This window comes from Sus scrofa, chromosome 7 (genome assembly GCF_054392235.1).
Source record: "Sus scrofa isolate SSC_HxYL_T2T_F1_AM1 chromosome 7, Sscrofa_HxYL_maternal_Yorkshire_Landrace_v2.0, whole genome shotgun sequence".
NCBI lineage: Eukaryota > Metazoa > Chordata > Mammalia > Artiodactyla > Suidae > Sus > Sus scrofa.
In genome coordinates, this window is record NC_139389.1 from 71,040,263 (window position 1) to 71,066,822 (window position 26,560).

Here is a 26,560-nt window from a genome sequence, read left to right on the forward strand (position 1 = left end):
TGTGTGTGTGTGTGTGTGTGTGTATACATACCACATCTTTATCCATTCATCTGTGGACAACTCATCTGTCAATGTGCTCTTAGGTTGTTTCCATGTCTTGGCTATTATAAATAGTGCTGCTATGAACATTGGGGCACATGTATCTTTTCGAATTAGAGTTTTCTCAGATATATGCCCAGAAGTGGGATTGCTGGATCATACAATAACTCTATATTGAGTTTTTAAGGAACTCCCATACTCTTCTAAGTAGGATGCATAAATTAATTGTGGTACATTCCTCAGTGCAATATATACTTGAAGGAAATGAACAAACTTCATCTGTGGGGAACAACATAGATGAATCTCTAACAAAGGTTTATGCTGAGCTAAGAAGCCAAAGGAGTATATACTGTACTATTCCAATCATATAAAGTTTAAAACCCAAGCCAGCAAAAACTATAGTACTTATGGATACATGCTCAGCTGATGTATTACAGATAAACACAAGAAAGTAGTAATCCTAAGAGTCAAGCTAGTACTAATGTTACTAATGTTTGGAGGTGAGGGAGGTGATGGTGAGTGGATTAACAGTACAGGAGGAGTCTTGAGGTGTTAGCACTGTTCTATTTTTTAACCTTGGTGATGGCAGTTTGAGTTTTTTCTTTAGGTTAAATCATTGTTTTCTGTTTTGTTCATTTTTCTGTTATATTACACCATTGTTTTAAAAGGCCAAAAGAAAAAGAAAAGCTACTAGATGAAATAATGTAAATAATAGTGCTTTGCTCAATGCCTGGCACTTAGCAAGCCCTCAAATGTTTATTTTATATTCCTCTACCCTCTACCAACCTCTCTCCAAATAACCAAGCAGCTAATATATGAGATCAGGAAAGTGGCACATAAAACCCTCTGGTCATCTCTGAGACTCCACAGAGACAGAAGGAGACAGAAGTTCAAGATGAAAGAATGTTCTGTGCTGCACAATTCCCCGATGCTGGGCCTCAGAGCAGCCGGACCGTAGAGGTCGATGCACTCAGGTATCCTCGGGCCTTCCTGAGGGAAACTCCTGCGCTAGAGGCACACATGGCCAGGCAGGGATGCCTAGCTTTGCCACTTGGGCAAGTTGCTTCCGTCTCTGGTTTTCTACAAGCTCATCTGTAAAATGGAGATAATACTCTTTACCTTGAAGGTAATACTCTCACACCTACCGTAATGAGTTCAATACTGGTTGCAGACTGCCCACAAAATGAGATGTATTCTGCAGAGAAGGACTCCTTACCCATATATCATCTCACTGCTCTGTGGGTGTTCCATGAGGGCAGCTTCCTCCCAAGCATGAGAGTAACCCCTTCAGACAACAAGTAAATTAGGAGTTCCCGTCGTGGCGCAGTGGTTAACGAATCCGACTAAGAACCATGAGGTTGCGGGTTCGATCCCTGCCCTTGCTCAGTGGGTTATGGATCTGGCGTTGCTGCGAGCTGTGGTGTAGGTTGCAGACGCGGCTCGGATCCTGCGTTGCTGTGGCTCTGGCATAGGCCGGTGGCTACGGCTCTGATTTGACTCCTAGCCTGGGAACCTCCATATGCCACAGGAGCGGCCCAAGAAATAGCAAAAAAAAGACAAAAAAAGGAAATTACTTTTCTGCGCTAACTTTAAAAAATAAATAACCAAGTGCTTAGGAAGGGACTGTTCTTGGTAGCATCCTAGATGCTGCCCCAAAATAACACATAGGCCATGTGCCTAAACCAGAAATTTTTGAAAATTAATGTAACCTTGAAATATGTCTACCATATTGTCAGGAAGTAATTTAAATGGTAAATAAATATTGTTCAGTAATACTTTTAATAGGAGTTCCTGCTGGGGCACAGTGCGTTAAGGATCCAGCTGCAGTGGTGAGGTCGCTGTGGAGGTCCAGGTTCAACCCCTGGCCTGGGAACTTCCATGTATCACAGGTGCAACCAAATAAAAAAAAAAAAAACTTTTTAATAATCAAAGATAGAAATTGAGTATTCAAGTATCCATATCATAGCATAATATAATCCATGAGCTAGATAATATTAGCTTCGTTTTATCAATAAGGCGCTAATGTTCAAAGAGATTAAGTATTTACCTTAAGTCCCCTGGTTAGTAATTAGCCCCGTGCTAAGTACACTATTCTAGGTTTACTTCTTTCTCTTTTCTTTTTTTCTCAGTTCCCAGACTATGGGCTGAATACAGGCCATAGAATCCTAACCACTAGACCACAAGGGAACTCTCATTCTAGGTCTACTTTTATCAAAAAAAAGGAAGAAAGGGAGGAGAAAGGAAAGGAAAGGAAAGAAGGGGGAGAGAGAGACAGGGAGAGGCAGGAAGGAAGAGAAGGAATATTACTTATTGATCTAAGGACATTTCAGATATTTGTTGATATTTTAATGCCTTCATATGAAAATGTTAATACTTTTGGTGCCATCTTAAAGAGAGAGAAATTAAAAGAGCAACATCAAATTATGCAAGCAGGGGAGTTCCCGTCGTGGCGCAGTGGTTAACGAATCCGACTAGGAACCATGAGGTTGCGGGTTCGGTCCCTGCCCTTGCTCAGTGGGTTAACGATCCGGCGTTGCCGTGAGCTGTGGTGTAGGTCGCAGACGCGGCTCGGATCCCGCGTTGCTGTGGCTCTGGCGTAGGCTGGTGGCTACAGCTCCGATTCAACCCCTAGCCTGGGAACCTCCATATGCCGCGGGAGCGGCCCAAGAAATAGCAACAACAACAACAACAACAAAAAAGACAAAAAGACAAAAAAATATATATATTGATGGATATTTTTCAAATCTATGCAAGATTATAATGTAAGTGAAAGCCTGGTGAAAAACTCACAATATTTGTGGAGAGATGAGATTAACATTCTTTAAATGAAAGAGAGATAAGCACTCAAAACTTTGACTAAAAAATTGACTGAATAAGGTGTGAGCATACAGTTCCCAAAAGAAGAAATATTTATATTCAATAGAAATCTAAAAATATTCAACTTCAGGAATTCCCATGGTAGCTCAGCAGAAAGAAACCCAACTAGTATCCATGAGGATGCAGATTCAATCCCTGGCCCCACCCACTGGGCTAAGGATCTCACATTGCTGTGAGCTGTGGTGTAGGTTGCAGACACGGCTCAGATCCTGTGTTGCTGTGGCTGTTGCATAGGCCAGCAGCTGTAGCTCTGATTTGACTCCTAGCCTGGGAACTTCCCATAGGGCACCTGTGGCCTTAAAAAAAATAAAAATTAAAATTAATTAATTAATTAAAATGAAAATATTCAACTTCAATAGTAATCTCCAAAATGCAAATTAAAACAATTTCATGTAATTTTTTAACCGAAATACAAAGTTATAGGGTATATGAGGAAAAGAATCACTCATAGGTTTCTGTTGCCATTTTACTAGATGTGCAGCAAGATGTCTCAAAAGCATTAAACAATTACATCTTTTGATCTAGAAATTTCACTTTTGTTAACTTCCTAATCACAGAGACACCCAACATTAACAATAATGATACAGAAGCATTGTCTTAAATTTAATCTCAGTTTCTAGCACAGCACGTGGGACATGGAGCGTCTTACACAGAGATAATGGAGAGAACTATTTATACAGGTATAGGTGAAGTTAAAGGGAACTAACATTCAGAGGTCTCGTCCTGGTGCAGTGTGTTAAGAATCCAACTGCAGCGGCTCAGGTAGCTGCAGAGGTTTGGGTTCAATCCCTGCCCAGTACAGTGGGTAAAAGGATCCTGCATTGCTGCAGCTCTGGTGTCGGTCACAGCTGTGGCTTGGATTCAATCTCTAGTCCAGGGAACTTCCATATGCCACAGGTGCAGACCTAAAATTAAAAAAAAAAAAAAAGTGGGGGGACTAACATTCAAGGTCTAGCAACAGCAGGGAGGTGTTACCACCCTTGATCTGAAGGGAAAAGGGGTAAAGAAACAAAAAAAGTGTTATGAGCGTTGAAACTGCAAAGAGGGGGCTTCCTCACCCAGAACACAGAGCCGGTTAAAGCCACAGTGATGCAGGGAGAAAGCAGAAGTTCTCCTCTTGCTCTATCCTCCTGCCCTCCATGCCTGTCTGCATCATTATCCCCACATTGGCCAAACCCAGCTGGAAGCCCAATGGCAAGGAAAACTGAGCCTTGTGACCCATAGAGATTGGCCTCTGGGGCAGAAGGCAGGACAGAGGAGGGAGCTCAGAAGAATAACAGAGAATAACTAGCAAAGTCTACCACTCAATATCACCTGTACTGCTTTAATCCACAGAAACTAATGAACTGACATGGCTTCCCTGATGAAGGGTCCTCCCTGGCTTTGCTTCCCCACAGCCTGCTCACCTACTTTCCTCATAGCGACCTGACTAATACATGCCAGGCTTCCCTCCTGACCCTTAATTCTGATTTGACTCTAGTACCTGAGTTTATGGAGTAGAGGAATGGACCCCTGGGAAACCCATCAGCCCTGCCTGGGGTGTCTCAGAAGTCTGGCGCCTGACCTGATCTCAGGGTTTTCAAGGTAAGATAAAAATAGCAAGCACTGAGCAGAAGGAAAACTGAGTAAAACTATCCACTTGAAAAGAAAAGATACAAATAACACTAATAAGCCTGGTCCAAAGCAGGTGTAGAATTAAGGATTTATTTTCCTGGCTGAGAATTAAGGATTTATTTTCCTTGGAGGTAGTGACTGGTATTTAACATTCCAGTTACACTTTACACCTCCAAAGGGCATTCTCCAAGCATGGTAATGCACTACTGATTTTCCCGAGTTTGAGGTCAAAACCATTCCTTTTCTAAGGTAGGCATATAAGACCATTGGATGTGCTTTGTAGCCTAAACACTGAGCTTAGAGAACCAATGCTTGGTTTATACTTAGAAAAACTAACAACTCTCCCTAAGTAAGCTGTAAAAACAGAAGCTGCATTTAGCCAGAGATCCCTGGCTGCCTGAGACTTCTGTGTACTAGCCCACTTCCCCTGAATGCATCTCCCCCAATACCAATCCAAGGAAAATTAATAAGCTTTGAAGATGTGTTGTTTTCCTCTCCTCCAGTGAAGGAAATATATTTTTTTATCCACCTGGTTCTGATTACTAAATGAAGCAGAAATGAAAAACTAACTAGAGCCTGGTACACAGGAACTTCTTAGCCCATCCAAGCCCTGTCTGAAATATGTGGGCTGTTATTCATATGAACTCTGGGGAGTACCCCCAAACTCCAACTTTTCCAAGTCGCTTCAGTAGGAGGGGTTAATCAACTCATGAATTTTCACCTCATCAATATACATGGATCTATATCTATCTAGAGAAATCCTTTGGTGGCTTGGTCTTTTCACATACCATATTATTTGTAAATTAAGCCTCAGCACTCAACGAAGCTTTCTTGCATATACAAGGTATTACTTAGGGTCTTCAATATTTGAAGCATCAGACCTGGGTCCGGCATGCTTGCTTCATTTCAAATGGACTTGGACTCCCAGAAAGAAATATTTTTAAGGAGAATCTATATCAAATAATTCTAAAAGACAGGAACTAAAGTCTCCTTGCAGCAATATTGTCTCAGGTTTTGAGGATTTTAGAAAGCATATTAAGTGATATTGCTCCTTATGAGTCCTAAGTGGTTTCTTCTAACACTGTCCCTGACAGGGGAAGAAGAGCAGGGGATCCCAGGGAGAAAGAAGTGTCTGGGCAAATCAAGCTCCTTCTTTCTCACCCCAGTGCTCAGCAAGTTCTGGTACTGAGGGTGGAATAGCCTCCCAGGAGCCCAGACTCTCTCCCTTCACTTCCCCCACAGGGATCCTTCCTGGATCCAGACTCAGGTCTTGCCTGAGGCTGCCACAGCCAGGGCTATGGTGCAGGTCCACCTAATGTACCTGGCCGGGTGGACGTGAGGGAGATGGTTGGGGCGGGAGGATGCGTGGGAAGCAGGGAGCCACATGGGCTTCTGGGAGCCTCTATCCACCAGAAGTCCTTCAGGTGTACCTGATGCAATCTCCAGACCATCTTTAGGTGGAGCTTTTCTTCTGCCACGGCCGACTCCCCCAGAGAATGGCCCCGCGGGTCCGGGACATTAGGAGGAGATTCTAGATAGGGTTCGCTAAGGACGCTGAGACGCCACCTGGCTTGCAGCCTGGTGCTCAATTGCCACTCGGGAGCTCGCTCCTCCCTGAGGACCGTAGCCGGGAGAGACCATGATTTCCGGGAGATTTTTCCGGTGACCACCTGGAAAAGACCTGTAAAAAGGGAGGATCGAGGGCGCCTAGATTGTAGGTCCGCATTACCTGCCACTGTGCGTTCCAGCATCCAGCACGGCCCAGGTTCTCAGGGTTTTGCGAAGGCTCTTTACTTTGTTATCCTTTATTGTACTTACTCTGCACTCAACTAGTGAGAGGTAAGTACTATTGTGCCCACTTTACAGTTGAAAGAACGGAGGCTCAGGAGTGTCGCCTGCAGAGTACCACTGGGAATCCAGATTCGATTCCAAATCCCTGATATTAAACACAAACCCTATTTTCATTGTCAGTTGCATGCACAAGCCATGTTGGAGCCTGTGTAATGAGAGAGACAAAGACTCAGAGACCCTTAGCTTCAGAGGTGCCGGCTTTGCGCAAGGGAGTGTGCGGAGCGCTGCGCGACTTCCTAGTTAATGAGACTTCCCCTGGTCTTGGAAATAGAAACCCAAGTTCTGCTTTTGCTGCTGCCGCTTGCTGTCTTTGGAGATACGGTGAAATGAGAAAGGGAAAGGCTTCTGCTCAAAGTTTATCATGAAACAAAGACCGCAAAACTAGAGCAAAAGGGAGGAAAATCTTCGTGGGACCTGTTATCCCAGAGTCCTCGTCCCCTCACGGAGGGATGCTTCCCCACCCCAGGAACTGAGTCACTTCCTCACCCTCCATCACCAAAACGATTTCTTGCCTAGATTCACACAAGTCCTGGTTCCCCTGGGTGGGGTCATCAGACCTGGCTGTCACATCAGCCACATTTGTAACAGGGAAGCTGAGGACCGAATTATCTGCCCGGGGTTCTCCAGCAAATTCAAGTCGGTTGAAGGGCGGCCAAAATCCTGACCGCGTCCCCCTACCCCCTGCAATGTCCTGTCTGCATCTCTTCATATCCTCTCTAGTCCTCGCTTCCTCTCTCTCTCATCTCTTGCGACATGGCCATTCCAACACCTGCAGGAGTTTTAGAAGCTTCTGCCCCAGAGTAAACTGACCTTCAACCCGAGCACTGGGCTTTATTTATTGAAACCACTTCTCTTGGCGGGGTGTGAGGGGAGGGTCATGAGAAGGTCAGAGGAGACTAACGATTCACAATGGAAGGTATTTTGGCGGAAGGAGACCAGTGGGGTGAAGGGAGTAGAATCTACTTCGCGGACAGAATCATCATCGAAAGCTTTTGAAAGAAATCTACACCAAATCTGTTAGAACTCTAAGCCTCCAAGGCGGGTCCGGCTCGATCCAAGTTCTGAGCCCCTCTCCCAGGCTGCAGGACTGGTTTCTGGGTGGGGATCTGCTCCAGGAAGAAAGCTTGGTCTGAAAGTAGGGAGTTTGCCACCCAGTTGCAGGGCGGCATCTGAGCTGTAGCAGAGCCCACACCGCCGGGTGAGGGTGGGGCAGGGGAAGGAGTCATAAAGAACACTAGATACAGCTGGAGTATGGAGCTGCCAGGTGAGAGCAGCCCAGACGAGAAGGAGGGAGATGGACTTCCTCGCTCAAGGTCTCCCATGCATCCTTTCATGGCCAATAAAACTTCAGGAGGAGAAGTTGACACCAGAGGTCTCCTGTTAATACCTTGCAACAACAGTTTCTGAGAGGTTTGGTATTCCTTTAAGAAAATCATTACACCACACTGGTAAAGTATGTGGAATAAAATGCCTTAGATCCTAAAGACAGGGCAATTAAGGTAAATGCCTGGTAATTTCGAGCACGCTGCCACCTCCACGGCCGGTCCGGCACCACCCCGGGAGGATTGTGATGATTCTTGATCTTACGCCGCCGCCCAGCCCCCACTCCCCAGCGCCGGGGCGGGAATATACTGTGCCTGGCACTGGAAACCATCAAGCACAACCCGGGACTAACACATCTGCTGCAAGGATTTTCTACTCACTGCGTGGAATCGGCTTCATTTCTTGGCTAATTTAAATTCATTATTTAAACACGGACATTTTCTTTACATCTCCGAGTGAAACATTCTGCTTAATGGAAAGTTGATGGGGTTCTTTTAACTTTTAATCAGTATCTCCATTGAAGGAGTTCCCGTTATGGTTCAGCAGGTTAAGAACCCAACTAACATCCATGAGGATGCAGGTTAGATCCCTGGCCCCGCTTGGTGGGGTAAGGATCTGGAGTTCTTGGGCTTCAGTATAGTTCGAAGAAACGGCTAGGATCCTGCATTGCTGTGGCTGTGGCGTAAGCCGGCAGCTGCAGCTCCGATTAGACCCCTGGCCTGGGAACTTCCATATGCTGTGGGTGCAGCCCTAAAAAAAGACCAAAACATGAACAAAGGGTGGGGGGAAAATGTAATTGTAATGTATACATGTAAGAATAACTTGATCCCCTTGCTATACAGTGGGAAAATAAAATATATATATATAAATATACATATATATATATATTTAAAAAGACCAAAACAAAAGAAAATCTCCATTGAAAGGTGCAGGCGCCTCCTTTTCACAACAAGAGCGGGGAAGGGGAGAGTGAAATATTTGCCTTGGGTCACATGTTGGCAGCCCTAGATGGGCAAGCCCCCTCCTCCCCGCTGATTCTGCCAAAACTCCAGGCACAGGTGAGGTGGGGGAATTTCTGATGTGATCATGTCACCCCTATGCTTTTGCTTAAAATCAGGCATCAATGCCAGGGGAAGAGCCATGTCCAGCAGGCCTGGAAGTCCAGGGATTCTGGGGCCCTGGGACCCTGGCCATTCTGCCAGAAATATCTGTCCATCCATTTATTCATTCTACTGTCAGTTAGTCCATTCATTTCATAAGCCCACTGAGCTGAGACACACACGCAGGGTCTTCTCACTTGAAGACTTTGCAGTCAGTAGATACAATTTCTAGACTCCAGCACCCTTTCCTGCCTGACCGCCAAAATGGCTGGTCTCTAGACTGGGGCAGCTAGTTCAGTAACTGAGTCAACAAATCCTTATACAACATCTACGAGGCTCTAGGCCCTGCTCTGGCAGCAGAGATCACTGTGGTTCCTATCCTCAAAGAGGTTCTAGTCCACTGTCTGGTAGGAGTCAGGGGAGAAAACAAAGACACAAATGGAACTTGCTGTCAAGGAGTAACAAAAGTCTGGCAGGAATCTAGAGCAAGGTGTGGACCTAATGAGGGCAGAGATCAGTTGGTTGATGGAGGTCTGCAAATTCCTCACCATAGACCCAAGGAGGCCTGCACTGGACTTGCTACCGTAGATAATGCCCAGTGTTGGCAGCTGCATTTCCTTACTGTGATCCATTTATAGTCAGCAAGCAGGATGGCAATGTTCAGAAAGCGATGAAAGTTCTGCAAATTTTGCTAGTATCCCAGTAAAAGGGAATGCTGCCAAGAAGGCCTCTTCCTAGTGTTTCTGTTTAGAATCAAACTCACTAGAGTATGAGCTAAGTACTGGTTTTGCTCTGTGGCCCTTAAAAAATCAAACTTCAAACAAATGCACCTTTTAAAAATACTTGCTTCTGATGTTAGCTTTCGGATAACTTGCTGTAAGTCCCCCAAACAGCCACACAATAGTGTTCTCCAATTGAATTTTAATTTTTAAATAATGAATGTAACCTCCCTCTAGCCATGCCATGCCAGTCCAAAAGCACAATTTTAAAATTAGGAGAGAAATTAGGAAGCCAATACAATGAAAAAACCCCTGCTATAATGCCATTTTATCCTATTTCCCCATGTGTAGGATACGATTTATATAAGTGTTACAAAAGCATCTGTTAAATAAAACCATGTAAATCTGAGGGCAATCACATTTGAATAGCTAAAGTTAAACCACTGGGGCAGACTGCAGGGCGTGGGAAAGCTCCTGGGTGTACATTGGGGGTGGGAGAGACAGGGGTGGATGGGGAAGGGAGGTGTTTCAGGGAACCGAGAAGCTAAACCCTTCAGGAAGGATTTAGGGTTAAGCTGGCAGCTTACACCCTCAGTTTCCATCACTGGTCCCCTCTAGCATGAGCTTCTGCCAGTTTGGAAGAGTCGAGGTTCCGATCTACCAACATCCATGCTTCCAGCCTCCCAGTTCTTGCATCAAATGAGGGAAACAAGATCTCAAAGTGCCCCACCACTTAGTGGCACACAGTAGGGCCTCATCTGCTCCAGCCCTTTCCTGATTTGACACCTAAAAATTTATCACATTTCCCTTTAATTTGCATTTCCTATTTCCCCAGATCCCATTTCTAGCGATTTTCAAGTAGCCAGTGGAAAATTATGGGCAGGCACCACCAAACAGAAATAGCACTCCAGGGGTGTAGAGGAGTGAGGACAGAATAATTGGGATTGGGCACTTCCTCCAGTGGGCTCTGACCGATATGAATAAAGCAGTCATAGAAACAGCCGCCTGGAGACGCGTGAGGGTCCTGGGGACCAGGCCTGGACTGGGGCGCAGTGTCCACTACCCTCCACGGAGAGAGGCTCTGTGAGTACTGATGGGACACTTATTCTCAGGCTAGTGATTGCCCTGGAGGATAAGTCGCCCTTCCCAACCTTTCTCATTTGAATACATGAAAATGCGAGTTGATTTTGGCAAGGCGATGCTCGCTCACGGCCAGAGTGACGGTTTTGTCGCCTGTGGGCGAGGCTGGGTGGGGAGTAGCTCCGGCTCCAACATCCGGCTGCGGGCGAGCCAGGCCCGCGGCCGGGCTGCTTAGAATCCCGGCAGCGGCTCCAGGAGCAGCAGGGGAGGGGCAAACTCACTGGTAAAGAATTGAGATTAAAATGTTACATTTCGTTTTTCAGTAAAGTTAAAAACGTATTAGTCCACAGAGACAGACGCCAGAGAGGGATGCAGCCAGGAAACTTAGACTTCCCTGCATGGAACAGACAAGGCAGGTTAAAGTGGTCCCAGGGCCCCTATTTACTGAGAGTGTGACTCCTTATGAGTTGTGAATTAATTTCTTAATGATTTAATGATGGAAGGAAAGGCAGAGGAAGGAAGGGAAGAAAAGTAAAGGAGAAGCAAAGAGGACCAAAGGAACGGGAGCTCGGTACTTCCCTTCTCCAGACTCCCTGCGCCTCACGCTGGTCCGGGCAGCGGCTGGACGCCAAGGTCTGGGCCCCTCGGCCTGGGGCGGTTGTGGGCTGGGGTCCGCCCTCTCGCGGAGCCCCGGCCCTTCCCCGGCTCCGGCACACACCTCGATTCTCTTGAAGGCCAGGCACACGCAAGTGCAAGCAGTTGCTTCCAGCGTCCTAGGCCTTCCTCCATCCCATCCTAAACTGACCCGTTTCCGGGTCCTGGGCGATTCTGAACCAAGCGAAAGGCAACAGGTGTTTGCTTCTGATTCAGTCCGGAAGGCGGAGGATATAGGCTTCTTATCTGGGTGGCTGGTGAGGGGTGGGGGGCTGCGGAGGCGCTCGGACCACCCAGCACCAAGCGTGGCTGGGCCCACGGTGGCCGAGATCTGACCAAGACTAGTCGGGCGTAGGGTCGGCGGGTAAAGGGTACAGATTTTTGACCTCGCCGCCCCAGGCTCTGCTCTCTGCCCACCCGCCAAAACGGCCCAGCGGAACAGTAGAACCTGGTGCCGCTAAAGGCAGGCCCCTGGGCCCGAGGCCTCCGGCTTTTGCTTCCTTCTCTCGCAGTTGTCACTGCCTCTCTTTGCCTGTGTGAAGGTGTGCAAGGGGGCTTCCACCCTGGTAATGCTGGGAAAGTGAAGCTGAGGTGGCGGAGTTTGGCGGGTGGATCAGGTGCCACCAGCTCCCAAGGCCCTTCGGTGAGAGGAGCTGATCCAAAGGGCATAGAAGGCGCAGTTTCCGGGAAGGGCAGAACCCCTTCCTCAGTTCTTGGTCACCTGGAGTATCCGCTCACCCCACTGACTTGACCTCCCCGACATCCTCCATCTAAAGAGCCTGCCCTTCCCGCTATCTGGACGACTTCAGGCTCGCCCTGTTTGTCCTGGCCCAGGCAAGTTTCGCAGGAGACAACCCAGGAGCCACCACGTGGCTCCCATGCCTCGGCTACCCTCGCCCCACTCTCCCTGATGCTGAAGGCGTGTCTAGTTCCCCCGAAAGCGCAGCAATATTCTGCAACAGATAAAGACAGTCCCTATTGGGGAGAAAAAGTTGGAAATGAACAGGCAGCAGCAGCTAGGCACGTCACTTGACTGTATACTGGTCTTCAAACCCGAGGCAGAGGCTTTGTTTTATTTGTTTGTTGTTTTTTTCCAAAGCAATGACTGGTTGCCATCTAGGTATACTAGAACTTCACCTTCTGAATTTGTTAGGTGTCTTAGAATACCTCCACTGAGATGCAGAGAGGCTAGGAGCTAACCAGGCTGCCACCTTTCCTTCTTCTTGGCCTCGCACAGTCAGCTCTATGAACCAAAATCTCTGGCTAAGGGAGGCATGCGGCATTCCAATCTCGCCTGCCAATGCTCGCTGGGGATGCCTGCGCGAGAACTTAGCGTTTCCTTACCGCGACAGGAGGCGCTGTAGCAGCGTGGATTCCTTGGGCCGCGGACCGGGGAACCCCGAAGCTGGATCAAGACTCTAAGGCTGGCAGTGTTCACTCTTCACCATTGGTCTTGGCCTTTGAAGAAGCCCTGGAGAAACTTCGCTTTGGCCGTCTGCCTTAAAAGTGGGCGCTCTCCCCAACCTCCGAACCCTAGCTGATTTTTTTTTTTTTTTAAGATGAGGCCTAGTAGTTTTGGGAAGTGGGCTGAAAGGAAGAATATTTGATTTTTTAATTACCCCCACTTTAAGGTTACAGCATTTGGTTTGGTTTGGTTTTCCCTTAAAGCACTGGCTTTTTGTGCACCATAAAAGCTATTATTAAGTTGTAACTTCCCATAGAAAATACCCTAGTCATGCTCCATAGGGCTGAAGAGCCAAGAGGGCGTTGGAGAATCACCGTGGGAAGGAACAAGGAAGCTCTTTAGCACTGGAAGTCCCCCTGGATCAGGCTGAAGAAACTAAGCATCCGCGTACTTTATAAATGGAACTCAGGTCCTGCTGCCGATGGGAAATTTTCACAAAAGAATGTTTCTACTGTCACCCTGAGAAATATGTGCAGACCCACACATTTGCAGATACATTTACACAAACTGATGGGGCTGACTTGCTGTCACAGGGACAGGCTGGTGTTGAGGGGTGGGTTGCTGCGCTGCTGATTTCCAGGTGGATTTAATTTCACTCTCATTCCTTACAAAGTGACGTTTCTCCTTTTTTGTTGTTTAAAAAAAGGAATTGTAATCCAATGCTTTTATCTTTTTTATTTCCTTAACTGCACATCTTCACCCTCTCGTGCTCCCCTGCTGATTTAAGAGATTTGTTTGGTTCAAGGATTTAAAGTGATTCTCGTGCCAGATTTCAAGGAAGAAAAATTTTAAAGAACAAAGCACGGGAGAGGGGGAGGGGGAGAGATATCTTTTGAAGACAAGTTAAAACATATTTCTTAAAATGAGATTAATAACGTTTTTTTAAACTTTGCCAAACAAGAATATCTTGCAGATTCTTAGTCCTTTTAGAAAGATTTTGTTCTACTGCTACTTAAAGAAACCCAGTGGTTGTCAGAAAGTACAACACATACAAACTCTCTCTCTTGCTCTCTTTCTCTCTGTCTCTGTCTCTCTCTCTCTCTCTCACACACACACTCAGAAACCACACACACATCATCTCACAATCTCTCACCAACTCAGTGCCTATCATCCAGTCACTTTTTAGTCGGTCCTCCTCAGGAATTATGAGCAAACCACCACCCAGAGCCTCGTAGGAGCCAAGAGGTTTTGCCTGTGGGAGCACTTCCCACCGATGTCCAGGACTGATTAGAAACCAAGCGGGCACCGGGGTCCTAGCCCAGCCACTCCATAACAGAGATAGGACGAGGCACCGTAGTCACCACCGCTGGCCTCAGCGTGGCACCTCTCTAGCCGAGCAAATGCACTCCCGCTCCCGAGCCCAGGCTCTCCCAGCACGTATTTAGGGAGATGTCTCCTCCCCCTGACCTTTCCCTATCAGAAACCTGACGGTCGCCTCCAGCTCAGTCCCCGAGGCTGCGGAAGGGGGGCGGGAGGAGGAGCTGGGCTTAGAGAGGACGGCCCGACTCGGGTCCGCCTGCCCTATCACACAGACATCTGTTCTCAGTTTCTTCCTCTTTATGATCGCTACAGATGACAAGGGGGAGTAGAGCGGACTGAGGCGGAAAAAAAAGTTATGTCATAAAGATATAAAACGGTGCTGTGACTCACCTGCTCTTAGCCGCAGGTACGGGTTTCGTGGCAGCGTCTCCACTCTGCTAGCCAGGAGCCCGGATCGGCCTAACGTCACTTGGCTCGGCTGACTCAGATGGCCGAGTTTCTAGTGACGGGGCAAAAGTGGGGCTTTTTCCTTTTTCAAGCCTGAAGTACAGGGCAGGGGCGGGGAGGGAGGGGAGTCTGTATTCTCCAGGCTCCCGGGGTTGAACTTTAGGTCAGGAATCAGAAGGGCGGGGGCTGGAAGCCAGCAGAAGAACAAGAGGCAGGAAGGGCGCGGGACGGGGCCGCATCACGGGCCTCTAGAGGGCCCCGAGTCCTCCTCGGAAGACCCTGGGGTCGGGTAGCAGACACTATCCTTCGAGCCCCCGCTTCAACGCCACCGCCCCCAGCTCTTCTTCGGCTGCGCGGTTCCCATCCACAACCCTTGCTAGCCCGCCCGGCCCCGCCTATTTTTCTTTTTTCCTCTTCCAAAGGGGGTTACACCCCCCACCACCACCCCATTTTCCTCTTCCCCCAGCCTCCGGGCCTAAACCAATTACACTGCTTGGCAAACAAAGTGAGGGCCGGGTTTGGGGGAGGGGGCTCGATGGGAGGGGGCGCAGGGGCGCGCGCGGCGGCGGCGCGGCTGGGCGGGAGGCGCGGGCTGCTGGACTGGCGGGCGGCCGCCTCGCAGGTGCACCTCAGGCTTTGTAGGTGCGAGCGTCTTTGTGCGGCGGACAAATGGGGAGAGGACGAGGAGGTGGGCACTCGAGCGACGTAAGATCCACATCAGCTCAACTGCACTCATCTCGCAGAGGCCGCCCGCTCACTTCCCGCGGAGGCGCTCCCGGGCGCCGCGCTCCGCGGCCGCCACCTGCCCCCGCCCGCCGCGCCGCCGCGCACGCCGCGCCCCGCAGCGCCTGGCTTCCTCCTTGCTAGGGTGGCGTTGGGCCGGCGCGGGCGCTCGGGTGATTGCCGCTGCTCGGCTCCCCGCCCCCAGCCCTGCGCCGCGCGGCTGCCCGTCGCTTTGCACAGGGCTGGATGGTTGCATCGAGCAGGGTGGCTCCAGGATGTTAGGGACTGTGAAGATGGAAGGGCATGAGAGCAGCGACTGGAACAGCTACTACGCGGACACACAGGAGGTGAGACGCGGGCAGCAGGCGGGACGTTTTCGGGCCCCGTGCCGGAGGAAGCCTGGCGAGGCGAGCGCCCGGAAGGGCGGGCGGCTGGCGGACTTGAGGCGCCTTTTGCGTGCCACCGCTGCTTGCCCACCGGGTTTGGCCCCGACCGGGCCTTGGCCGAGCCGGGGATCCAGATCCGCAGCCCCGCCGGGGAAGCTGGATCCCGGCGCCTAGATCGAGCGAGATGGTTTGAAGAAACTCTGGCTCTGAAAGCACTCGCTTTGGGAAGCACTTGCCTCCTCCTTGCTGAGAACGGGAGCCGGAGCCTGGCCCGGGGTGTCGCGGGTTGGCGGGCCGGCGCCGGCATGAGTTGGAGGCAAAACTCTGAAAACGCCGGAGTTCGCCCGCCCAACATCCTTTGTCCCGCAGTTGAATTCTCAGTTGTCTTCTGGTGAAAGCGCGCACCTGCTAAGTTGAGCGTCTTAATAATGAAATGATTCAGAAATTTTGTAAAACTTCTTCAAAAGCCCTGTTTGGGGAGAAGTATGCTCGTTCTTCTCTAGAACCGCTGGGTGGCGCTGGTGCGAGCTGACTTTTCCTCCAGCACTCCGGGCGGGCGGAGAACCTGTTTCTCTTCATTGTCCCCTTGGTGGCACGTTCATGTGGTTTATTTTACAATGTGCACAAAGGGATTGCGAAGAAAATCAGGTACAGGCAGGACCACCACCTACTAAAAGTATTTCTCTGGAAATAGCTGGCGGTTACCCCCGAAAAAGTTTACCATTATTGAAAACGTTTATTAAAAATGATTTGGATAATCTTTAGGAAAAGTAAAAAATACTTTAAGACATGGCCAGAAAATTATAAAATCAGGAAATATTTTCCTAGTAACTGACTTATTTAGATTTGTGTGTATATATATATATATTCACAAATTTACCTTGAGTTTATTTGCATGCCATAGCAGAATGTATGCCTACTTAAATTTGTTTGTTCACCTTTTACGTTTTCGAATAGAATTATGTTTTCTGATGAAAATAAAAGTAAGGATATCATTATTTCTATTAAGTTATCAGAGAAGTAGTTTTTATATTTCTGTGCTCTATATTTTATAACATATATAGTGCATTCTCAAATTGCTATTGATAAGGGTTTTCTCCAACTGATGATTTAAGAAGGAGCTCAGAACTCTTCCTCAGCGTTAATTCAGATACAGTCATCTGCACTCACTAATCAATTAAATTCTCTATGGAAAGAGCTTCCTTACAGATTAAAGCTGAGAATTAGTAAGTAGAGTAACATTAAGAGAAAGTAAATGGACTTTGATTTTGGATTTTTAAAATATTTGAAACTATTCATATAGTTTCAAAAGCCAGATTTTTAGGGGATCAGTGGCAAAGTATCAGTGAAAAAATAGACGATTATTTCTACAAATTGCATCATTAAATTTTTTAAAAATTAGGGACCTGGAAATAGAGAATGAAATTAGTGCAAGTTTATGAATGGCTGTAAAGTCATGTTAAAGTTAAATGAAATGATATTTGTTATGCAACCCTCCCTGCCCCTTCTCCTGTTGTAGATTGATTTTTAATTTTTTCCCAAAACTTAACTTCTGAGTTTCTTTCTCTTTTCAATACAGTTGCTACAAGTAGATGGAAAACACTGCTTCTAAACAACAGTCACCCCAGTTGTTTGGAAATCTTTGGTTATATGGCCGTGAATGATTTGTTCTATCAGGGAGAGTTTTACAGCCACCCCTCATAGCCCAGGCCACTACTCGGTGAAGCGGGCTTGGCAGCTTAGGCGAGTTGGGCGCAGAACTGGCGCTGTTGCCTGCCCTGAGGGGTGGGGTGGGGGCTATACCGTCATACCCACTGCACCTTTAAGGTGGAATGAATAAGCAGAGGACCACAGAGATTAATTCTATTTTCGGAGTTTTAACTCCTTTTAACCAAAAGGGCGCTTTGCCGAGGCCGATCTGGCCTGGAGACTTGGGATACCGCCTGGCGTGGATAGAGGGGGCAATAGAGGGGCCCTAGAAGCCGGCCCGGAGCCTCGCGTGTAAGGCGATTACACATCTTCCTGGGGACATATTTTCTGTGAGCGCTTGTCTTTCATGCCTGCCGAGCTAGGATTTTTCTCCTGCCGTGCAAGACATCTTTTTTCTGGTTCTGGGGAGGTCGCCGGAAGGTTTGCCCCTGGTGGGGCGTCCTATGCTTTGCAGAAATGCTGTCGTCTTGTTTGGGGGCTTGCCCTGGCCGGTAGGCCGCCTGCGCCCACTACTAACTCCGCCTTTCGGGGCTTCTTCATTCGCTGTCTCCGCTCCAGGCCTACTCCTCGGTCCCCGTCAGCAACATGAACTCGGGTCTGAGCACCATGAATTCCATGAACACCTACATGACCATGAATACCATGACCACGAGCGGCAACATGACCCCGGCTTCGTTCAACATGTCCTACGCAAACCCGGGTCTAGGTGCCGGCCTGAGCCCTGGAGCGGTGGCTGGCATGCCGGGCGGCTCTGCGGGCGCCATGAATAGCATGACGGCGGGCGTGACTGCCATGGGGACGACGCTGAGCCCGGGCGGCATGGGAGCCATGGGCGCACAACCGGCGGCCTCCATGAACGGCCTGGGCCCCTACGCTGCCGCTATGAACCCATGCATGAGCCCCATGGCGTACGCGCCGTCCAACCTGGGCCGTAGCCGGGCTGGTGGTGGCGGTGACACCAAGACGTTCAAGCGCAGCTACCCTCACGCCAAGCCACCCTACTCATACATTTCGCTAATCACCATGGCCATTCAGCAGGCGCCCAGCAAGATGCTCACACTGAGCGAGATCTACCAGTGGATCATGGACCTCTTCCCCTATTACCGGCAGAACCAGCAGCGCTGGCAGAACTCCATCCGCCACTCGCTCTCCTTCAACGACTGCTTCGTCAAAGTGGCCCGCTCCCCGGACAAGCCCGGCAAGGGCTCTTACTGGACGCTGCACCCGGACTCGGGCAACATGTTCGAGAACGGCTGTTACCTGCGCCGCCAGAAGCGCTTCAAGTGCGAGAAGCAGCCAGGGACCGGGGGCGGGAGCGGGAGTGGCGGCGGCGCCAAGGGCGGCCCTGAGAGCCGCAAGGACCCCTCGAGCGCTGCCAACCCCAGTGCTGACTCGCCCCTTCATCGGGGCGTGCACGGTAAGGCTGGCCAGCTAGAGGGCGCGCCGGCCTCCGGGCCCGCCGCCAGCCCCCAGACTCTGGACCACAGCGGGGCGGCGACGACAGGGGGCGCCTCAGAGTTGAAGACTCCAGCCTCCTCGGCTGCACCTCCGATCAGCTCCGGGCCTGGGGCACTGGTGTCTGTGCCCCCCTCCCACCCGGCGCATGGCCTGGCACCCCACGAGTCCCAGCTGCACCTGAAAGGGGACCCTCACTACTCCTTCAACCATCCCTTCTCCATTAACAACCTCATGTCCTCCTCTGAGCAGCAACACAAGCTGGACTTCAAGGCATATGAGCAGGCACTACAGTACTCGCCGTATGGCACCCCATTGCCCGCCAGTCTGCCCCTAGGCAGCGCCTCGGTGGCCACCAGGAGCCCCATTGAGCCCTCAGCCCTGGAGCCGGCCTACTACCAAGGTGTGTATTCCAGACCCGTTCTAAACACTTCTTAGCTCCCTGGGACTGGGGGTTTGTCTGGCATGGCCATGCTGGTAGCAGGAGAGAGAGAAAGAGAGAGAGAAATCAACAGCAAACAAAACCACACATACCAAGCCGACAACAGCAGTAATAAAACCCCAACTATTTTTATTTTTGTGCACAATCTTTACCCCAGTGCAGAAGACTGTTACTTTGTTATTGTTGTTCAAAACGCCTTGTGTATATTACAAAGAAAACCAGTCCCAAACCAACACAAATTTTTCCTGAAAAGTTTAATGATCCACAAGTGTATATATAAAATCCTCCTACTTCCTTGTCCCTCTCCCTGTCTTCCCTCTTCCCCCTGCAGACGTGTTCTAGTCTGTGCAGGGTATATTTAAAAAAGAAAGAAAGAAAAAGAAGGAAGAACGGAAGGAAGGAAGGAAGTCAACCTTGTAAAATATTTGTTTGTGCTTTTTTTCCCTCCCCTCCCCCCAACATACACACTTTCAGGAGTTTACAGGTCTATGGCAATACTCTTAACCATAAGAACTGAAAGGGTGAAGAAACAAATAGACCCTAGGGCTATTAAACGTATTGAAGGACAATGCTGCTGTTCTGCAGCAAAACATAAACAGATTATAAACATCAGAGCCATTCATTTCAGGTACATTCAGATAGCAGATGTCTTAAAAATAAATACATATACATCATATATGAACTTATTTATGCACACACTCAGATAGGTAGACATCCTCCATATATTCACATAACATATAGAGGTAATAGGTAGGTGATATACATGTTCTTGAAAGAGTTGCCTGACCAGGAAGTTACAATGATACCCCTTCCCCTCCTCTCCACCCATTTGTAGCCCTGGAAATTCATTCCTAAAGAATTGCCCTCCTCAATAACTCTGCTCCTTGCTTGCAGAGTGCCATGGTCAAGTCATTCTGAGGTCACATAACATGTATAAAATTAGCTTCTATGTATCTATACCATTTAAAGGATATTTTTTCCAGAAAAAAAAAAAGGAATATTACAATGTTGGAGGAGAGATAAGTTATAGGGAGTTGTATTTCAACATCTGGTCCAAGATTCCAAAATCCAATTGATTGTGGACATTTTAATTATTGCCATCGTGTGCTTGTTTCATTCAGTGTTAATGCACTTTTCACAGTTGGACATGGTGTTAGTATAGCCAGACGGGTTTCATTATTATTCCTCTTTGCTTTCTCAATGTTAATTTATTGCATGGTTTATTCTTTTTTTCTTTACAGCTGAAGTTGCTTTAAATGATGGTTAAAGTTACAAATTAAAATGTTAATTTTTATCAATGTGATTGTAATTAAAATATTTTGATTTAAATAATGAAAATGACAAATTTTAAGCCGTGGAATATGTTCTTGATCATTTGCAGTTAAGGACTTTAAATAAATCAAATGTTAACAAAAAATAAGGATTTCTGTTATTTGCCTTAATTAAATCCAAAATAGATATTCTGAATATGGTATTTTTCAAAGTCCGGCACTGAATATAAACGTCAAAAAGGAAAACTATCTTAAGAGCTGTATTGTTTATGTTTATTATATGTGAATGTAGCTAGTAAAAAGCAATTAAGGATATTCAATTAAAGTAGATCTATAAAAAGGTAGATAAACTGATTTTATATTCTAAGGATTGAGATTTTTTAAGATTCTTTATTCCCAGTAATGTTTACTTCAATTTTTGACAAGGGTGTAAGCTTTCTGTGTTTCCTTTGAGACTTTCCACAGTGAAGTCAAATATTAATTTAACTACCTTTCCCCTCCTCCAATGTATTATTTTCCTTTATCTGAAAAGTGTTCAAGTGAGAATAAAATATCAGATATAGCCGATAAAATTAAGTTGTCTACAACAGAGGATCCCAAACTCTCTTTTTATTGAAAAAGGAAAAAAAACTTAACCATGACGGTAGCTTTAGAGGGGGCCCAGGGAGGCCCGAGTTAATTTACTCCTGCAGGGGAAGCTTTGTGCCACCAAGGCATTTCAGGGTTGCCGCTACTTTGTATTTTGTGAAGATATTTTTAAAAAAAATACTGTTTCTAACATTTTTTTTTCCCTGAGAACTTAAAGCTGATGATTTGTTTGCCTTCTAAGAAGCTTTTAAATGCAACTTCACACCCCTACAGTTGGTTGAGATCACAAAATCATTAATCTCCTTTGATAGTAGGCTCACTTTCCAGTCCACCTATTTCTTTGTAAGCCTCGTTCGGATTGACATCAACAATAACAACACCAGCCCAAGCAGAGGCTGGCCTGCCTGAGCCCTTGTGTATGAACTCCATCCTCGCTAGGGCTTGAACTTGGACAGCCTTTACTTTGATCGCCCCACTCCTTACCGCGGACAAGATAAAAAGAGCTGTGTGAGTCCCCTAATTATCGCGTAATTGCCTCCCCAGATGAGAGAAGGGGTGCCTTGCAGCACTTGAGAAAAATTCAGAAATCCAGTCACTCACCCCCACCCCCGCCCCAGCCCCAGCCCCCGCTCTCAATTCAACTAATGAAAGGAGGAGATGGAAATTACTGGTTTGAGTAATTTCAAAATCTAATTTAGAGGCCTCTCGGAAGGATGCTAAGGTCCCAAAGAAAAAAAGCTTTCAATCCCAATAGTTACTTATATTTATATAATTAGTAAACGTTGGCATTTTTGGAATTTTCGAATTCTAAAAGTCATGTAAAGTCCTAAGCTTGGACCTCGGAATTTTACCCTGCCCCACTGAACCTCAACTGTCTTTGTTCCTGTCTCTCTTTTTAACACATTAACGATATTAACGCCTAGCCTACACCCACCAGGCTTAAGTTGGCCTTAGCTCTTGCTGTCTCACTTCACAGAGACTTTTCCTAGGTTTGCAGGGGACGAGGCGCGCTGCGGGGTTTGCCTAGGCCACAGTGGAGACCCGCCTGGGGAGCTCGCCTGGTGTGTCGCTGGGAGCGGGGCTCGCCTCGAGAGCTGCTCACGCGATTTTCTGACCGCGTCCTCTGCCACCACCGCTGGGCCACGCCATCTGCGGCCGGCGCATTGGGACGCGCGTGGGCTGAGGCCGGCAGCCGATTGCCGGGCAAGGGGGGGGTGGGGGGTGTTGGTCAGAGAAAGACCGCGAGCATCTCGAGGTGACAAGTGCAGTTAGTTCTTCATTGTTTGGGCATTTTCCCCTCCTAGCGAATAAATCTTCTGTTGAGCCCGAGACCTAAAAGTCAACAAAGAAGGCCGGGCGCCTCGTAACCGTTTCTGCGGCCCCAACGCCCGCGTTGCCGGGGCTGCTCCCGCTGCGTAATCCCTTCCTCGGAAACCCGGACACACAAACGCCGGAACGCCAGCGGCCGGGGCGCCGCACCCCGGCGCCAGGAGGAAAACATCTGTAGTTCTGAGAAGTGTTGGGACCCTCCCCGAGTGCGCCGCCTTCCAGCGACCCCCTCCCACGTCTCTTTTCGTCCGGGAGTTTCTATATTTCTTCACTTCGGATGCTCTGGCAGAAGACGGCCGGAAAGGGGATGCTGACCGCTCAGCCGCGGTCCAGGGGACTCGCTGTATTTAGGAATTTCGCCCGAGGTGGGGGAGGGGTCTTCAGAGGGGGAGGGAGGGAGCAAGAAGGGAAAAACCTTCCTTTCGACCCAAGTGCAAATCTCCGGAGGCCCTCCGATCCACTAACAAGGCTACAGAGTAAACAGTTTTAGAAAACAAAAATGTTTTGAGAGTGAGTATAGTGCTGGAGAGGGGAACTTCCAAGTGTTATTTTCACCTTGGCCAGGCCTGAAATTTTTTTGTAACTGATAAAAAGGAAGACAACTAAATTTAGGAAAGAAGAAAAGCTCACTATTTTTTATTCAGCAGAAACTACACAACTTCGAAGTGTTCCCAAGTAGAAGGCAGTTCAACGTTTTCTACAAGGTAGCTCATACAGTTGCAAAACCAAAGATAAAATTTAATTTTTATTGTCCCTTTGTGATCCCCTCTCAGTAGAATAAACGGGTGAGAATTATTATGGGAGAAGGATTAAACAAGCAAAATTCTATTAAAGTTCTTAACTTCTGTTTTCCTTTTTTGAAAACTAGATACCCAACTTTTTATCACTAACAGCATAAAAATACAGCATTCTAACAGATTGAATGAGCCTTAGTGAAAAAGAATTTCTGGAGTGATAAAATTTTTAAACTTTGTTATTTTGGCACTTTAAAAAATTAATCTCAATTCCGTGAAAATGCCTATATCATTTCTTTGCAGAAAACTTCAGTGATCAATACAAATTCCTTTCAATGCAGGCCAGTGTAGGAGACCTGTAGCCCAAATTAATTAACCTTTCCTCAAGATCAATTGGTCTTCTGTTGACTTAGCAGTAATATCATAGAACATTTAGCTATAATGTATTTTAATGTGATACTCAATATGTCAAGAGAAAAAAACTCGAAAAAATAAAATTGTTTAAATTGTTTACTAGATATTTAATAAATTTGTAAAAATATTTTACCTTCAAAATTTAAATTTTAATTGCTTATTTGAATTGTAGTAAAATGCACTTTGCAACTAAATGGAATTAAGATTAATGTCTAATTCAAAATAATTGTGTCCTGAAAGGTAATTGTGTGTAAGCTACTTTGGGCTAAATAGGAAATTAAATTATGCTGAAATTTAGAAATAAGATTTTTCTGAACTGAAAGAATCATTGGCATCAGTAAAAACTTGAGAATAAGAATGTAGTAAAATGCAGTGACTTCGAAGATTTTACAATTTAAAGATATAATCAATTTGGGGAAATACAATTTTTTTAAAAAGTCTTTAAATTTTATTTTCTACCAATTTCCTATTTCATGTATCTAAATAGCATTCCATAACAGATCACTTTGAATATTCTGATTTTTTTCTTCCAAATAGTTAAGTTTGAGGCCATAATTGTTCCATTGGTGTTTCTCTTTTTAGCTCCCAGTCTAGCTGGGTTCACTGAACTTTGGACAGTTCAGACTGCAGCCCTCACATTTTTCCCTCTCCAGCCATCATACTAGCAAGCAATTTTGGGGCTGGAAAATAACCCATGCAATTCAACTTTAACTTGTAAAATGCAAGCATTTTCCTACTTACAATTATATTTTTTAATCCAACAAGGGGGAAATCCTCATTTGCTACCTTTCTTTTTCTAACTTTTTCTAACTTCCTCATGTTGACTGACTGCACAGTGCCAGAGCAAAGCTCAAGGTGAGTCTGAGCTCCCCTCTGCAGCCCTGCAAAGTGAGGAGCATCCCTCCTTCCAGATGCCACTTCATAATATTTTGTGGTTCTCTATGTTCTAGTCAACTTAGGGTATAAAAGCAGAGAATTCTCCCTCAAAATCCCGGAAGGAAAGGGCTTAATTGGAATAAATGCTCAAAGACCTCAGAATTCAAGTGGGATGCTAGTCAAGTCACAAGGAGATCAATTTCAGAACCCAGCCAGTGCCACAGAGGTGGGACTTTGTGCGAGGTTGTCTTGGGTTGACTTTCTACTTCTCTCCTCAACGCCTCTTCAAGGCTACACCTCAGGGGCTTTTTATTTTCTTTATCAATTCCTGAAACTCAGAAAAACCACGTGGAAATACACCCCCGATCCCCCAGCATTGCCTGGAATTAGGGAACAATGTATTTAACTGGACAGCTCAGTTTCTTTCCTCTCTCTTCCATGAAATTTCTGTTACTCCTTTGCTTGTCTAATTACGTCCCAGGTCAGTTTTCTCTCTCACTCTCTCTTACACCAAAGAGTCGTTCTTTTAAAACTTAAGCAATTTAATGACAAGAGTGTAAGGGTTTTGTGGGGGTTTCTTTCGTTTATATATTTAATTCTAAGGACCCATAATGGATGAGGGAGGAAAGAGGCTCCTGCCTAGTGGGGTACGCCTGGAGAGCTGATTTTCTTTGTGCGATCCAGGTTACTGGGGCGGTTCTGGAACGTTCCGTAGCTCTAGGTCCCACCTTGGAGCCTAGTGCCTTCAGTCCGGTAGCCCAGCCACAAAAGCCTAATTCAACAGCTCCTCACCCCCAAGGGCCACCTTCTTCCCCGTTCCGACAGCTTTTTTCTTAGGTGGAGGCCGATTCACAAGCTCAAACTGCAATGAGCCGTGCTGCGGCGCAGGGCACCGGCCAGGTTTCCTCGCCTCTCCCTGGAATCACACTGCCTTCCGCTGACACGCGCTTCCTTTTGTGTCATGCCTGGCTAATATATTAATGGGGCGGATAACTCAGGTCTTTTGAGGAGGGGTGGGGGTGGGGGGTTGGAGACACTGAAGAGAGGGATGGGAACTGAACCACTCTAGTTGCGGACCCTTGCGCCAAAGTGTTCAGAGGCAGGCGGGCGCGCGGGCGGGAGGGGGAGAGGAAGCCGGTTACAACCGAGGTGGGAAAAGTTCACGTTGACGGCGCTGTAAGCAAACTTAAATGCCAGCAACAAGTATTTAGAAAAGGTTATCTGATGCTAATGTGCTGTCCTGGGTTCAGAACTGCGAGGCCTAGTCGCCACAGATGCTGGAGAACCTGCCCTGCTGGCTCAGCGGGCCGCTCGCCTGCTGCCGGGTGTTCGCCTCCTCCCGACCCCCGCCTGGAGGCCGGTCGCGCGGCGCGGTGCCCTCGAGTCGAAGGTGAAAAATCCTAACTGCGGATCGTACGGATGTCACTCTCTGAGGTGTACACCTTCGCAGACTCCTCAAGCTCTAGCTAAGCCAGCCACCTTAGACGTTGGGTCCCAATGACGGAACAAAAAGCCTTCTAATCTCCCTGGCCCGCTGCGCTCGAGAGCCCTGCCTTCCCCAGCCTCACCTCCAAAGGGCTGTCTGGCCTCCCAGTCGGAGGTCTTAACTGATTAACCACAGATGGAACTCCTACGCTGCGCCACGAAAGACGACCCTGGGGCCCGAGGCCTAGGGCCCCCGAGGACGCTGAGGCTGAGTGTGGGCCTGCCTGGTCTCCGATCCCAGCCTCCCGGCCCCAGCGAGCCCCCTCCCCGCCAGACCTGCGGCCCCGCCCGCCAGACAGTGCCCGGGCGCCCCTAGACATATGCTGCCCGCAGGCCGCGCAGCCCGACGTGGTGCTCATTGCAGAGGCGGTTCTCAGCCCATCAAAAGCTCAGGCTTTCTTCAGCCGTATGGGCCGCGAGGTGAACAACAATGCCCGGGCCCCTTCACTTCAAAAGCAGTGATCAGGGGAAAGGCTCCCCTAGAGAATTTTTTTTTTCTCCTTAGCCTTTCATTCCTGGTAAAAAAAAAAAAAAAAAAAAAAAGGCAGCAGCAACTCCAGGGCCTGGCCGAGCCTAATGCCCTTTGATGGGGATTGAATTCATTATCTCCAATAACACAATTGTGCTTGGCCAACGAAAAGAGCAAAGCAAGGCTCTATCCCGCCAGAGGGGCCCGGCCGGGTGGGGCGGGCGGGCTGGCGAGACGCACTCCTGGAAC

The 26,560-nt window shown here is 47.8% G+C and overlaps 1 protein-coding gene across 1 annotated transcript; it reads left to right on the plus strand.

Annotated features, from left to right (window-relative positions):
- The first annotated feature begins 15,170 nt into the window (after positions 1 to 15,170).
- Positions 15,171 to 20,562, plus strand: FOXA1 (forkhead box A1). Its single transcript, XM_001929276.5, has 2 exons — positions 15,171 to 15,499; positions 17,807 to 20,562. The coding sequence occupies exons 1-2, from the start codon at positions 15,428 to 15,430 to the stop codon at positions 19,139 to 19,141; spliced, it is 1,407 nt and encodes a 468-aa protein (XP_001929311.1). The 5' UTR covers positions 15,171 to 15,427; the 3' UTR covers positions 19,142 to 20,562.
- The last annotated feature ends 5,998 nt before the right edge of the window (positions 20,563 to 26,560 follow it).